The sequence below is a fragment of the Bufo bufo genome, chromosome 6, assembly GCF_905171765.1.
Source record: "Bufo bufo chromosome 6, aBufBuf1.1, whole genome shotgun sequence".
Classification (NCBI taxonomy): Eukaryota; Metazoa; Chordata; class Amphibia; order Anura; family Bufonidae; genus Bufo; species Bufo bufo.
The window spans coordinates 132,142,961-132,159,175 of record NC_053394.1 but is presented as its reverse complement, the minus strand read 5'-3'; the positions used below and the strand labels follow the sequence as shown (position 1 = coordinate 132,159,175).

The following is a 16,215-nucleotide window of genomic DNA, read 5'->3' as shown; positions in this document are numbered from 1 at the left end:
ACTGTCAGGGATTTCAAAGAAGCCTTAAAAAGCAGGTAGGTGTATGCTATGATATTAGACACCTACCTGCTTAGAGTCTTCATAGTGATCTTAACATAAGCATGGGACTTTTTTTGAACTAATGCTAATGACACGTGGGGCAGATTTAGCAAGACCAGAGTCCCCTGCACTGCTGGAAGATGCGCCTAATTTATAGCGAGGCGCAGGTTTCGTAATAAATTAGGCGACTCCTTCAGCAGTCCATGCGCCTAAATGCAAATCTAGGACGGATTCGGATAGCCCATGGATGACATATGTGTGCTGTCTGCATTTTTGGTGGCCCATAGAAAATGAATGGGTCCATGTGCGACCCAAAAAAATGCAGAACCAAATACAGCCGTGTGCATGAGGCCTACAGTTGGTTTTTGATGTGTGGCCAACATGGTGTTCCACTCAAGGACGGCATACTAATGGACAGCCAATGGCAGGCCACGACAGGAATGAGCCTCCCTAGCGTCACCTGCAATGCTACGGAAGCTTGTACCCAGCGCGGCCTGCTATTGGCCCCTTTAAAATCAATAGGTACATGTACTGTCCATATCAAATGTGGACAGCACACGTCAGAAATGTGAATGAGGTCTCAGGGTCACATTTACTAAGCTCATCTTTTTTGGAGTAAAAAAAAACAAAAAAAACAGGCGTATTGGCAAAGTCTGTCTTCATTTATTATCCTTTCATAAATCAGGATAAGTCTGAAGTCTGACCTCTAGTGGTCGTTTTCTTGTAAGACAGATTCATATTCACTAAAACTGGTCTAATAAGTTTGTACATAAAAGTGGCGCAAGTGAGCTGAAATTAGCGCACATCTCCATGAAAGCAGGCAAAATGTGGCACAAATCACCATTAAAACAGAGGAAAGAAACGCTCGCTCTGGAGGGGAATAGAAATTAGACTGTTTTTTACGACAAAATCTGGAGCAAAAAAAGACACACCTACATAAATAGGACGGAATAAGGCGCAAAAGTGAGAAAACGTCTGAATTTTCCTTAAAGGGGTTGTCTGGGTTCAGAGCTAAACCCGGACTGTATATCCCCATCTTCACCCCTCCGACCCCCCATGACATCAGCATCAAGCATTGCTCCAATGCTCTCCTTTGCCTTGCGCTGAATTGCGCGGGCAAAGTTGTTTTTTTTGGAGATCCAGTGATGTAACGGGCTCTCCATAGGGACTGCTAGGCGAAGTCTTCCGCCCAGTAGTGAGCCCGGTGATGTCACCAGTACTAATGGACAGGCTTTAGCGCTGCCCTAGCCTGGAAAACAGATAGGCCCGCCCATCAGAGCCGGTGACGTCACGAATACACTGCTGTGCGGACGGATCACGGCCCCATTTAAGTTGAATGGGTCTCGATCCGTCCTGCGGATGTGCCCGTGCTTTGGAGACTGCAAATTGCAGTCCCCAATGCACGAAACAGCCGCCCAACGGCCGTGTGCATGAGGCCTTAAAAAGTGATTGCAAGCCAAAACCAGGTGTGCAGCCTTCAGAGAAATAAGGTATAAAGGCTCATGCACGCGACCGTGTGCTGACTGGGCCCATGCTGCGGACCGCAATTTGCATGGGCACCGACCGTGGGGCAGCCGCATGTGGATCGCGGACCCATTCAATAGGGTCCGCGATCCGCACCGCAAAAAAAGTAGTGCATACACTACTTTTTTGCGGTGCGGAGGCATGGACAGAAAACCCACGGAAGCACTCCGTAGTGCTTCCGATCCGTGCCTCCGTTCCACATCTCCGTGATTGCGGAGCCATTCAAGTGAATGGGTCCACGATCCGTGGTGCGGGATGCCCCTGTATGTGGCCCGCAATACAGCCATGGCTGGGTGCATGAGCCCTAATGGAAAGATTTGCTCTTGTTCTGAGTTTTTGACCTGCATCTGGTTTTGGCTCGCAATAACTGGTGGAAATCACTGACCAAACACTGACTGGGGGAGACTTCTCAAACTGGTGTAAAGGAAAACTGGCTTAGTTGCCCATAGCAACCAATCAGATTCCACCTCTCATTTTCAGAGATCCTTTGGAAAATGAAAGGTGAAATCTGATTGGTTGCTATGGGCAACTGAGCCAGTTCTGCTTTACCCCAGAGTTAATAAATCTACCCCATTGTGTAAAAGCGGCCTGAGCAACACAAGGCCCCAAAACACCTAATATACTCCACTGAATCTCAGCGATCTCATGTGGCACAACACTCCTGCGTCCACACATATGATCAAAGATTGTGCCAGCCACCATGCCCAATGTATACAGCCCGGCGCCCATATGTGCTCACGGAGAAAGGGTGTGAGCTTTCATGAAGAGGCATGAACTTCAAAGCAGGGTGTACACATGTCCCACATACTTTGAAATATCTGATACTCTGACACCTTGGCAGCACAGGGGACACCGGATGGTTGGTATTGTACTGCAGCGCCTGGTACAGGGGAGCAGAGCTTAGCAGCTGTACCCATAACTGGTGCCTAAGGGAGGCCAAAGGGTGTTCTAACCATGTAAGAAGCCACCAGATTTATAAATGGCACATAGTGACTGGTTACAAAGTTTCCTCGGGAAATCACCATGAATTGTGCCTAATGACGAACTCAGCTCTCCTACATCTCACAAAAGAACCACATAGCTGCATTTCCAACCCTGCTACGTGCAGTGTATCGGAATAGCTCCACCTATGGACTACTATATGGTACTACATCATTTCAAACTTAGAATTTTAATGAAATTCCAAATTAATCTTTTCAATTATTTTCTCTGACTAAAGTTGTTTAATCAAATGCGCACACTTCACCTACAAACAAGACTTCTGGTGTGTGATTTTTTTTTTATTCACATAACAGTCCACACACACTCCTGGAGCTAAAACAAAAAAAAAATAAACCACATAATTTCTATTTATGTCAGTGAAAGCCTCGGCCGGTATAAAGCACCGATAATAATATGGTAAGACATTCCTAATCAGTTTTCACTGCAGTAACGCAGAGCAGCCGCGGCCATGTTCGAGAAGCCGCCAGTCCACCCCAATACCGGCCCCGTCTAGAGAGCTCTGTCTCCCCCTAGTGCTCACCTTTATGGTTACGTTGTGACAGCACCGCCGGCGCCGGAAGTTACCATCTCGCAGGGTGCAGTGCCTTGTGGGATACATTGTGGTGTCGCTTTTGAGTATTGGGCAGATGGCGGCCTCCTCGTCCTCAGGAAGTGGCCCTGGGCCCTCAGGAGCCGGTAACCCTGGTGGGACATCAGGCCTCACTGCGTCTATCACCGGCACCATGAACAAGAAGAAGAAGCCGTTTCTGGGCATGGCGGCCCCGCTGGGTTATGTGCCGGGTCTGGGCAGAGGGTAAGATTCTGGGACTGTGTGTTGAGGAACTGGGCAAGGCAGTGGGATCACCGGCACGTGGAGCAGTATACAATGGTTGGTGGGGCACGGGTTGGACAGAGAGAAGGCATGGTGAGAGGCTTACTGGGGGTGTGCTGTGGAGGGGTTGCAGAGCATGTGGTGCTGGGCAGGGTGATGGGTTGCGGATCCTGGTGGTGCTGGGCATGGTGATGGGTTGCGGATCCTGGTGGTGCTGGGCATGGTGATGGGTTGCGGATCCTGGTGGTGCTGGGCATGGTGATGGGTTGCGGAGCCTGGTGGTACTTGGCATAACGAGGGGTTGTGGAGCCTGGTGGTGCTGGGCATGGTGATGGGTTGCGGAGCCTGGTGGTGCTGGGCATGGTGATGGGTTGCGGAGCCTGGTGGTGCTGGGCATGGTGATGGGTTGCGGAGCCTGGTGGTACTTGGCATAACGAGGGGTTGTGGAGCCAGGTGGTGCTGGACATGGCGAGGGGTTGTGAAGCTGGTGGTGCTGGACATGGCGAGGGGTTGCGGAGCTTGGCGCTGCTGGACATGGCGAGGGGTTGCGGAGCTTGGCGCTGCAGGACATGGCGAGGGGTTGCGGAGCTTGGCGCTGCAGGACATGGCGAGGGGTTGCGGAGCTTGGCGCTGCAGGACATGGCGAGGGGTTGCGGAGCTTGGCGCTGCAGGACAATGGCGAGGGGTTGCCGAGCTCTGGCGCTGCAGGACATGGCGAGGGGTGGCCGAGCTTGGCGCTGCAGGACATGGCGAGGGGTGGCGGAGCTTGGCGCTGCAGGACATGGCGAGGGGTGGCAAGAGCTTGGCGCTGCAGGACATGGCGAGGGGTGGCGGAGCTTGGCGCTGCAGGACATGGCGAGGGGGTGGCGGAGCTTGGCGCTGCAGGACATGGCGAGGGGTGGCGGAGCTTGGCGCTGCAGGACATGGCGAGGGGTGGCGGAGCTTGGCGCTTGCAGGACATGGCGAGGGGTGGCGGAGCTTGGCGCTGCAGGACATGGCGAGGGGTGGCGGAGCTTGGCGCTGCAGGACATGGCGAGGGGTGGCGAGCTTGGCGCTGCAGGACATGGCGAGGGGTGGCCGGAGCTTGGCGCTGCAGGGACTGGCGAGGGGTGGCGGAGCTTGGCGCTGCAGGACATGGGCAGAGGGGTGGCGGAGCTTGGCGCTGCAGGACATGGCGAGGGGGTGGCGGAGCTTGGCGCTGCAGGACATGGCGAGGGGTGGCGGCAGCTTGGCGCTGCAGACATGGCGAGGGGTGGCGGAGCTTGGCGCTGCAGGACATGGCGAGGGGTGGCGGAGCCTGGCGCTGCAGGACATGGCGAGGGTGGCGGAGCCTGGCGCTGCAGGACATGGCGAGGGGTGGCGGAGCCTGGCGGTGCTGGGGATCATGAGGAAAGGTGGGTATAGTATAGACCTTGTAAATTACAGTTATCGAAAGAGAGTCCAATTAGATTTTTCCCTGTCTTCTTTAGTGCCACAGGCTTCACCACCCGTTCTGATATCGGTCCGGCCCGTGATGCCAATGACCCAGTGGACGATCGTCATGCACCGCCCAGGGAAGAGGACAGTGGGTGACCAGATGAAGAAGAATCAAGATGATGATGATGAAGATTTGAATGACACAAATTATGATGAGGTGATTATAAGGATTACTGTCATTTCATAGAAATCTTCACATCAACCTGAGATTTAATTCTCCTCTTCATTGTCATAACCGTCTCCCTCCTATCTTATCCCAATCCTCAGTTTAATGGCTACGCTGGAAGCTTGTTCTCCAGTGGCCCATACGAGAAGGACGATGAGGAGGCTGACGCATCTAGCTGCACTAGACAAGAGGATGGATGAGAGGAGGAAGGAAAGATGGTGAGTTACCTACACTGTGAGGGGATGATGGTCACTCACCCTGTGCTCGAAATCTCTTTACTGTCTATAGGGTTGTTTCATTAGAGACAACAGCTTTGAGAATGTGGCCATTAAGGCAATCGGCTCATCGCCCCCGACAAACAGTTGAATTTTGCATGGGGCAGTAGCTACCAGCCAGACTTTCCCCTGCTTCGGCTGGTTGAATGACTCACCCTGTAATATAAGGACCTCTGGTGCTGCTTGTACAAACTGGGATCCTCCGTCATGATTTCCATAACCCCTGATTAGTGAAAAAGCACAGGGTTTGTCTCCATGAAACAACTGTTCTCTGGGAAATTAACATTTCAACAAGAACCCCCCCCCCCCCCCCCCCCCCCCCCTTCCCCCAACTTATCTCAATGAAACAAATGTTCATCTGATGGGTTGCTGTGCTTATCGCAGGATCCTGGCGGTCGGCCCTCCACTGATCATAAAACCCTAATGCAGTTTTCACGGTCAAGTCGTCCTCTAAGGCCTCTTTCACACGGGCGTCGCGTGTGAGGGCCGATTAGGATGCGGGTGCGTTGTGGGAAAACTGTGCGTAGTAGGTACGCAATTGCAGTCAGTTTTGACTGCGATTGCGTTCCGATGTTCAGTTTTTATCGCACGGTGTGCAATGCATTTTGCACGCGGCATGATAAAAAACTGACTGTTACCCGAACTCGGACTTCTTCACTGAAGTTTGGGTTTGGGATCGGTGTTATGTATATTTTTATTATTTTCCATTATAACATGGCTATAATGGAAAATAATATCATTCTTTAATTCAGAATGCTAAGTAAAAGGTCCATTGTGGGTTAAAAATAAATGTAACTCCCTCATCCACTTGATCGCGTAGCGGGCTGGTCTTCTTTTTTCTTCTTCTTGCAGGACCTTGCTGGAAATGACCTTGGTGACGTCATCGCGCTCACCACGTGGTGAGCGCGATTACGTCACCGAAGGTCCTTTTGCAGGTCCTGAAAGAAGAAGAAAGAAGACTATGCCGGCTGCGCGAACAAGTGGATGAGGTGAGTTATATTTATTTTTATTTTTAACCCCACAACGGACCTTTTACTTAGCATTCTGAATTAAAGAATGATATTATTTTCATTTATAACCATGTTAGGGAAAATAATACAGGGAATACACTTTAATGGGGTCCGGGGTTGCTTTCATCCCTATCATCTCCTAGCAAGCATGGGTGAAAATCACACAGCATCCGCACTTGCTTGCGGATGCTTGCGATTTTCACGCATCCGCATTCATTTCTATGGGTCCTGTGTTGCGTGAAAAACGCAGAATATAGAACATGCTGCTATTTTCACGCAACGCACAAGTGATGCTCGAAAATCACCGCTCATCTGAACAGCCCCAATGATGTGAATGGGTCCGGATTCAGTGCGGGTGCAATGCGTTCACCTCGCGCATTGCACCCGCGCGGAATTCTCGCCCGTGTGAAAGGGGCCTAACTCTGGTGTCTTGTGAATGCTCTTGAATCTGTGGTTGTCACTTCTAGCGCCCTCCTCTTTTTTCCTGTAATGTTTCTCCTGAGTTTTCCATGATGTCTGACCTATAGAGGTCATAATGCATTTGCTTAGAATGCTTCCACGAATGTAACGGCCGCTCCTCCTCTTCTGTTAAGAGAGCTGAGAGAGAAAGAGGAAATCGAGAAATACGCATGGAAGAGACCCAAAATCCAGCAGCAGTTTTCTGATTTAAAGGTAAGCAAACCTGGAGCCACAGATGGTAAGTGTCTGCTCCTCTTGGGAACCCAGCTCAGTGGTTTGTGTTTCCACACTTCTCTTGCCAACTACTGTTGTCAGCCATTATTATGTGGCTGGTTTTTATGTTGCATAGTGGATTCTTTCTCTCTCAGGTTTAACAGATAACACTAAGACATGCTGAATGTAATAGAAATAAATATGGCTGCAGCCTAAGGCTCATGTGTATTTCGGTCTGCAACAATTAATCTGCAAAATACAGATGTTTTCCGAGTGCATTCCGAATTATTCTCACTCCGCTCCATAAATAGGGCCATTCTCCTCCGAAATGGCTTTGGGTGCTAATCTGCAAAATAATTGCTGAAGAAATTGCAGGTAGTGTGCACAAGTTCTAAGATGTCAAGTATGCAGTTGCCAAGTATGTCTGCACTTAAAGGGTTATTGCGGTTGTAGCGATCTATCAGCTATCCAAAGAACAGGGATAACTATTAGATCGTTAGGGTCCTACCACAGGACCCCCACTGATCATGAAATGATGACCCTGTACCCTGTGGGGCCACCCCACCTGGAATGGATGGAGCTGCAGGTGAGCTTGTACACTGCCACTCATTCATTTCCATGGAAGTTCCGGAGATAGCTGAGCGCTCGCTCTACTTGGCTATCTCTGGAACTCCCATGGAGATGAATGGAGCAGTCGTGCACATGCTTGACCTGCCGTCTTTGTGATCGTTGGGGATGCCACCGGTTGGACCCCACTGATGGTTACCTTAGGTTGCTACAACCAGATACCCCTTTTTAAGGGTTTTTCTGGGATTTTTACTACTGATGACCCTATCCTCAGTATCTGATCTTTGGGGGTGTGACTCCCAGGACCCCTATCAATCAGCTGTTTGAGAAGGCAGCAGCGCTCCTGTGAGCACCGTGGCCTTCTCTGTGCTCACCAAGCACAGTACCATACATTTTATAGTGACTGTGCTTGGTATTGTGCTCAGCCCCATTGAAGTGAATGGGGCTGAGCTGCGATACCAAGCACAACCCCTATACAGTGTACAGCACCGTGCTTGGTGAGCACAGAGAAGGCCGCGGTGCTCACAATGAGCGCTGGTTCCTTCTCAAACAGCTGATCGGTGGTGGTCCCTGGTGTCAGACCCCACCGATCAGATACGATGACCTATCCTAGGATAGGTCATCAGTATCAAAAACCAGAAAACCCCTTTAAGGCCTCCTGCAGTCATCTTCTCTGTAAAACTTTTCTGGGGTCACCAATATTTTTTCCATCTCCAGAGGAAACTGGCTGAAGTGACTGAGGAGGAGTGGCTCAGCATCCCAGAGGTCGGAGACGCCCCGCAATAAGCGGCAGAGAAATCCTCGCCATGAGAAACTGACCCCAGTCCCTGACAGCTTCTTCGCCAAACATTTACAGACTGGTGAGAATCACACATCTGTTGATCCACGGCAGACGGTAAGTGTGCATTGTCTTTGTGCTGATGATTTTTACTCCTTAAGTGCAACAACTCAGAGCATCTTATTTATTTTTTCTCTTTAGCAATTTGGAGGCCTAAATACCCCTTTTCCTGGGGGATTAAACACCCCATCCCAGGGGAGAATGACTCCTGGGCTAATGACACCTGGTTCTGGAGACCTGGATATGAGGAAGATTGGTCAGGCCAGAAACACTCTGATGGACATGAGGCTGAGTCAGGTGAGGGCATTTTAAAAAGAGAATTAATTTGATAAGCTGTTTGAAGAGACTGCGGCACTCTGAGCTCCACAGTCCCTTCCTAGGCCAGTGTTCAAAGGTTACACGGCCTAGATGCAGCTTAGTCCCATTCAAGTGAATGGAGCTGAGCTGCAATACTAAGCACAGCCACTATCCAGTGGACGGCACTGTGCTTTTTAAGCTGCAGGAAGGCCGTGACGCTGATCAGCGAGGGTGCTGGGCGTCAGACTCCCACTGATCACATGCTGATGACAACCCTTTTAACTTCTATTAGGATTGGTATGTTAAGGATTAGCAAAATATGATCATTACCTTTTTATTCTACAACTTTACTAGGTTTCTGACTCTGTCAGTGGTCAGACGGTGGTGGATCCTAAAGGTTACCTGACTGACCTGAACTCCATGATCCCAACACATGGAGGAGACATCAAGTAAGTGTGTTCATTGTGGCTTAATTGCACAAAAAAAAAACCTTGTCTTTTTTATTAAAGGATGCGTTCTCAGGATGATTTTTTCTTTTTTTTCTTACCAGTGATATTAAGAAAGCCCGTCTACTACTAAAGTCTGTACGAGAGACTAACCCTCACCATCCACCAGCCTGGATTGCTTCTGCTCGTCTGGAAGAGGTCACAGGCAAACTGCAAGTAGCCCGGAATCTCATCATGAAAGGCACAGAGATGTGTCCTAAGGTGAGCATATACTTACATGTTCTGATGACCAGATGGCTGTTAAAGGGTGAAAAAAATGGAATATTACTTGAAGCCCATTTGTTTCAAGGTTATGACTTGTCCTCCAGAGTGAGAGCCACCCTTTGCTGTGCCTTTCTGCCTTAGCTTATGGACAAGGGTGACTCTCTGTTATATCCATATGCCCAAATAGGGTATAGGACTAGAAACCTCTGTAAATAATATAGTGTCTTTATTATAGTTATTGTTGCATCAAATATAGTAGTGTTAAATTGATGTTCCAATCTCTATGAGCGGTTGTGGTCTGACCTCTGGGGCCACAGTTATGGTATAGCCTTGCGTCTGCTTTTTAGGTTTTCAGTGCGGGGCTGTACTTGCATCTTTTACAGCAAATTGCCATACAGCCCCATTCCATTTTCTACTGTTGTGCAGTGCTAAATCAGCACCGTGACCCCTTCATTCTTAGTTTTGGTGGGTGTATCAGAGTTTGGACTCCCACCTATAATAAAGTAATATCCTCATATCCTGGCAGTATGCTATCACCTTACAGAATAGAAATACCCTTTTTGAACACATAAAGTTAAATCCAATGTCTTTCAGGTTCAAATATAACCTTATAATGTACATCAGCATAATAAAAATAAGTTGTATAAGAGAAAATAAACCGAAAAAAAAAAAAAAACATTCAACACCTGTGCCGTGTCGGGAGATTCATTCCTATCTCTAGAGGGGAGGACCAGATCACAAAAATAGTGGTAGCAATGATAACAGAGGTGGTACATCTAGGTCTGTTAATTCCCATCTCTTCTATCCTGTCAAACATTACAGGTGTCTAGTCTGCAATGCCTTTGTCAATCTGCGAGCAGAGTAAGGCTACTTTCACACTAGCGTTCGGAGCGGGTCCGTCTGATGTTTCATCAGACGGATCCACTCAGATAATGCAGACGTTTGCATCCGTTCAGAACGGATCCGTCTGCATTATTACTTAGAAAATTTTCTAAGTCTGAAAGTAGCCTGAGCGGATCCGTTCAGACTTTACATTGAAAGTCAATGGGGAACGGATCCGCTTGAAGATTGAGCCATATGGTGTCATCTTCAAACGGATCCGTCCCCATTGACTTCCATTATAAGTCTGGACGGATCCGCTCGCCTCCGCACGGCCAGGCGGACACCCGAACGCTGCAAGCAGCGTTCAGGTGTCCGCTCACTGAGCGGAGCGGAGGCTGAGCGCTGGCAGACGGATGCATTCTGAGCGGATCCGCGTCCACTGAGAATGAATTAGGGCCAGACGGATGCGTTCGGGGCCGCTCGTGAGCCCCTTCAAACGGAGCTCACGAGCGGACACCTGAACGCTAGTGTGAAAGTAGCCTTAAGTGTTTGTGTAGATCAGGGGTAGGGAACCTCCGGCCCGAGGGCCGTATGCGGCCCACGGTATCATTTCATGTGGCCCCCGGCCCCCTGCCAGAACATAATGTGAAAATGCTTATGACCCCTTCCATTATGGAAGCGGTCATTAGCATACGGGAGGCACAGGAAGGTGAGAACAGCACTGCACTGGCTGTCCTCACCTTCCCTAGTCTTCTTTCAGCCCCACACTGTGTCCTGACACATCCAGCGTCAGGACGCAGTGCACGTAGACGTGCACTATGACCTGACGCTGTGCGGTGTGAGGTGACAATATAGTGCGGCAGGAAGAAGAACAGGGAGGGTAAGTGAATCTGCCAAGAGGCAGCGCCGTACGGAGCTGGAGAGGTAAGTTTATTTGTTTATCTTAAATACAGTATCTGATCTGATGTCTGATTGGGGCTGATCTGAGGCTAAAGGAGGGTGGGGAGGGTCTGATGGGGGTCTGATCTGAGGCTTGGGAGGGTCTGATCTGAGGCTGGGGGTGTCTGATCTGAGGCTGGGGTTTGATAGGGGTCTGATCTGAGACTAGGGGGGCTGATGGGGGCTGATCTGAGGCTGGGGAGGGTCTGATGGGGGCTGATCTGAGGCTAGGGAGGGTATTATGAAGGTCTGATCTGAGGCTGGGGGGTCTTATAGGGGCTGATCTGACCCTGGGGGGTCTGATGGGGGCTGATCTGAGGCTGGGCGTCTGATCCGGGTCTGGTCTGAGGCTGGGGGTCTGATGGGAGTCTGATCTGAAGCTAGGAAGGGTCTGATTGGGGTCTAATCTGAGGCTTAGAGGTCTGATGGGAGTCTGATCTGAGGCTGATGTAGGCCTGGGGGGTCTGATAGGAGGCTGATTTCAGGCTGATGGAGGTGGGGGCAGATATTTTGCTGAGAAAGGGACAAAGGCAGGGACAGTTGCGAAGAAAGAGGCAGGGAGAGTGAAAGCTGGGTGAACCCCTCTCTGGACCCCCTGGGTTTAGCTTCCTGCCATTAATGTCAAATAAGTAACATTCTGAACTTAAAAATTAGACTGCTATGTGTGGTCAATATGGCGCCTGTATTGTATGTAATATACTGTATATAAATAGTGCAGGCGCTATTTTGTGCTGCAAAAATACAGCCCTCTAGATTATTTTAATTGAAGTGCAATTTCTGTAACTTATCCCTAAGTCAATTATATGTTTGACCAAATACAGCAGTAAAAAATTTTTATTGAGAATTTTGTATGGCCCCCGAATGATGTTACAAATATCCAAATGGCCCTTGGCAGCAAAATGGTTCCCCACCGCTGGTGTAGATGAACACCATACCCCCCACACCTTTTGGAATTTAGGTATACAGCCTCTGTTTTTGAACACTATGTTCTCATACGGGATCACAGTGTTGACCAATAGTTTCCATTGTGTTAATGTGGGTGCTCTGTCTCCCATCCATCTAATGGCTATCGCCTTTCGTGCCAAAAATAGGGTTTCTCTCAAAAATATCCTGGTATGATGGGAGTATAGGATCTCGTCCAGTATACCAAAGAGGCAAACCTTGGGGTGAAGTGGTACTGTACACCTCAACAGGTCTGTGAGTAGAGTCACCACCTCCTCCCAAAATGTATTTACATATGGGCAAGCCCATATAAGATGCCAAAAATCAGCATTTTCTGATGCACATCTATGGCACCTGGAGTGGGCAAGCCTGCCCATCCTGTGCAGCCTCAGTGGGGATAAATAGCTCTGATGTATTATGCATAGTTGTATGAATTTATCTTTTATGGCTGGCGATACTAGTGTGGGAGATTCTAGAATTTCCTCATTGTCTTCATCAGACAAATCTGGGATTACTATCCTCCATTTTGACAGCGCCTGCCTCGGGTTACCTCTTAGTTTGACAAATAGGAGATCGGTGTAAAGTGCCGATATAAAGCCACGTGGGCCTTGAGAGCATATGACTCCAATCATCGGGAATGTGGACAATAGGACTGAGGTGTTTGCGTAGCATGTCTAATTTGCAGAAACCTATAGAATGCATTCCTGGGTAACTCGTGTCTGCCACTTAGAGACTCAAAATCATTAAAGATGTTATCACTGTACAAGTCCCCCAGAGTGACAACCCCACGCTCCTTCCAAAATGCGCCGTCCTGCAGTAACATCAGATCAGGAAACATGGGGTTATCCCAGGCCGGGGTCTCCACCAGATCAGACCCTGTGAATAGGTAGCAGCCTACGGGGAAACAATTTAGGTTGTTTTAGAACTGTTCTAGAACTGGCCATAGAGTAGTGAGATCTAAGTCTTCAGCAAGATGACGCTCTTGTCTGCACAGAGTGCCAGTTGGTAATAACCAGGACTTTATATTTCTCAGTTGCCCAGCTAGGTAATATATCTGGTAAAGACATGCCACCTTCCTTCTTAGGACGCGTCAAGTTTAGTATAGACAGCTTCGGTCTATTTGTACCCCAAATGAAAGGTGACATCAAGGATGCGAGTTTCTGAAAGAATGTCTTTGGGACCACATAGGGGGCGTGTTGCAATATATACAGGCATTTGGGTAGGACAATTAATTTTATTAAATTAATTCTCCCAGATACTGAGGGTGGTAGCCCTCGCCATGCCCTAAATTTATCTTTGCAGTATTCTAGGAGAGGGTGAATATTCAATATGTGGAAGGAGGAGGCATCCTTGGTTATATATATATATATATATATATATATATATACCCAGATATTTATAGCTAGGCACCACGGATAGTTCTCCCTGGGGGAATGCATAGTCTAGTGAGTATAGGGGACACAAGGTCGATTTGGACCAGTTAATCCTCAGTCCAGAATACTGGCTAAATGCCTCAATTATAGAGATTGCTCTGGGGAGTGTGGATTCTGTCTGAGACATAAATAACACCATGTCATCAGCATATAAGCCGACTCTATCCTCCTGCTCTCCTATGCACATTCCATGAAATTGTTGGTCTATTCTGATTCGCATAGCCAACGGCTCTATGGCCAAGGCGAACAGTAGCGGGGACAGAGGACATCCCTGTCGCGTACCTCGCCCCAAGCTGAAGCTATCGGACATCGACCCATTGACCAATATACCTGCCTTTGGGATGTTTGTATAACATTGCTATCCAGTGGATAAAATTAGGGCCGAATCCAAATTTTTGAAGAACCTGAAATAGATAAGGGCCACTCAACGGAGTCGAATGCCTTTGCGGTGTCGAGACGCTAATGCCCAGCGTTCCCCCTTCTGTAATCCAATTTGAGTTACTACCTGTACCCGTCTGATATTATCAGTGGTAGATCTACCGGGCAAGAATCCAGACTGATCCGGATGAACCAACATGCTAGCCACTTTTCCAAGGCGCATGGCCAGAATCTTTGCTATGATTTTATAATCGATATTCAATAAATATATCGGTCAATACGATCCACACTCATTTGGATCCTTACCCGGTTTAAGAAGAACCACTATGATGGTGCCAAGCAGCCTTTATGAAACGCGTCCTCATACATACGGATTAGCAATGGGTTGATGTGAGCAGCATATTTAACATAAACCTCTAGAGGAAGTCCATCAGGGCCGGGTGATTTACCCTTAGCTAGTTGTGTTATAGCATCCGCTAATTCCTGAATGGATATAGGGGCTTCTAAGCCACCTACTGCCTCCTGTGGCAGTGTGGGGAATACCAGATCATCAAGATACTGTGTGACCTCATCCGTCTCATAGTTTACTTTAGTTTCATATCTTTATAGTACTCTTGAAACCTACCAGCTATAGGTTAAGGGTCTGATAACATCTGACCATCTGAGGCCTTGATACCGTCGGGGATGCCTGATTGTGTCTGATTATATGAGCGAGCAATTTACTAGATTGATTGCCCAATTCGAAGTATGTTTGTTTTGTGAAGAACATTTTACGTTGGCCTTTCTCTTTAAGCAGGGTCAGGTACTGACTCCCCAGAGAGAACCAAGATTCCCTATTCAAATCAGTGGGGTCAGCAATATATGCTGCTTCTAGTTTAGAGCATTCCCCTGCCAGTCTTTCTTCCTGTCTAGCTGCCGATTTTTTGATGAAAGATATGGTGGATCTCAGGCATCCCCTAAGGTATGCCTTCATAGTCTCCCAAAGTAATGAGTAGTCTGTGACATCTCCATGCCCCTCTATAAAGACTTTCAACTGGTCAGGAATGCGATCAGAAGGTCCAAACATGGACAGCCAGAAGGGATTTATCCGTGTTGAGCGTCTGATCCCATCCCCTCCCATCCGTAACACCATCTGTATCAGTGAATGATCGGATATGCCCCTTGGTCCATATTCTATACAATATGTCAGTGAGCACATAGGTGAATTACTAAAGGCGTAATCTATTCGTGACAGTGCATTGTGGCTAGTCGACTGGCACGAATATTGCCTAGTTTCAGGGTATTTAAGTCGCCACATGTCCATCCATCCCACCTCCCCCATCAATGCGGGCAGAGATGTTATATTACTGGGGCGGTTATCGGAGGCCTCAGCCAAGTGGTGTCTATCGAAGTCCTTGTCTAAGGTCATATTAGTCACCAAGACAGACCATATGAGCTGAGGGATATGAAGCCGCAAAGCTCACGGCCTGCTGAACAATCTGAAGAGAGGAGGGCGGCGGTATGTATACACCCAGAATGACATACAGTACACAGTTAATATAGGCAGCTACAAACACAAATCTCCCAGCCGGGTCAATCTGGCTGGGCCTCTATTTCCCATCTAAGAAACGTATGCACCAGCAGTGATACCCCTCTAGACAAGCTGGAATAACATGAATGTTGCGCCCATTGGACCCAGGGTTTCTGTGTACATCTAGTAGTATCTGCCGTTAGGTGGGTTTCCTGCAAACAGAGTATATGTGGATTGAATCTTCTGATTGCAGAAAAGACCATGGTGCGTTTTCTGGTACTGCCCAGTCCCCTAATGTTCCAGGGCATTATACGTTTTTCCGACATGATAATCTAATGAAAATGACCTTGTTGCCCCCCTATCTCCCTCTCTGTAACCTATCCCTCCCGATCTGGCACCTAATGCACAACATTTGAACAATCAAGTGTAACGTGGTATGGGTGAAAAGCGTCTGCATGGTTTAACACTAAAACACCTGTAACACTCTTGACTGCTAAAGACAAGACGCTTCACCGATTGTGTGGCACTTCAAGAAAACGGGGTGTGCGAATGGTGAATCACCAATAGCACCATATAACTCGTATCTTACTTTTAAAAATATAACCTAGTAACGAAGGACCCAATTCCTAACTTCTAATAGCATCCAGATCTGGAACCCGAACATGCAAACTATCAGAAAAGAAAAGTCAGTCCTGTGTCCCAACACGGACAGTTACTTGCGCTGCTGCTGGTCCCGGAATAGTGGGGTAGGTCGTTCACACTGGTTTATACAGATAGAGGTTTTGGAACCGCGCTGCTAGAGAC

The 16,215-nt window shown here is 48.4% G+C and overlaps 2 protein-coding genes across 2 annotated transcripts in view; one reads left to right on the top strand and one right to left on the bottom strand.

Moving 5' to 3' along the window:
• The window catches only part of SAMD10 (sterile alpha motif domain containing 10), a 196,630-nt gene that overhangs the window by 80,154 nt on the left and 100,261 nt on the right, over nt 1-16,215 (bottom strand). The gene's annotated exons all lie outside the window — the stretch shown is intronic.
• Nucleotides 3,120-16,215, top strand: part of PRPF6 (pre-mRNA processing factor 6) — a 37,898-nt gene continuing 24,802 nt past the window's right edge. The window contains 11 exon segments of the mRNA XM_040435143.1: nt 3,120-3,358; nt 4,846-4,924; nt 4,926-5,009; nt 5,120-5,187; nt 5,189-5,236; nt 6,897-6,975; nt 8,260-8,319; nt 8,321-8,437; nt 8,522-8,677; nt 9,032-9,126; nt 9,228-9,384. Of these exon segments, the coding sequence (XP_040291077.1) occupies nt 3,192-3,358; nt 4,846-4,924; nt 4,926-5,009; nt 5,120-5,187; nt 5,189-5,236; nt 6,897-6,975; nt 8,260-8,319; nt 8,321-8,437; nt 8,522-8,677; nt 9,032-9,126; nt 9,228-9,384 (1,110 nt within the window). The 5' untranslated portion in view covers nt 3,120-3,191.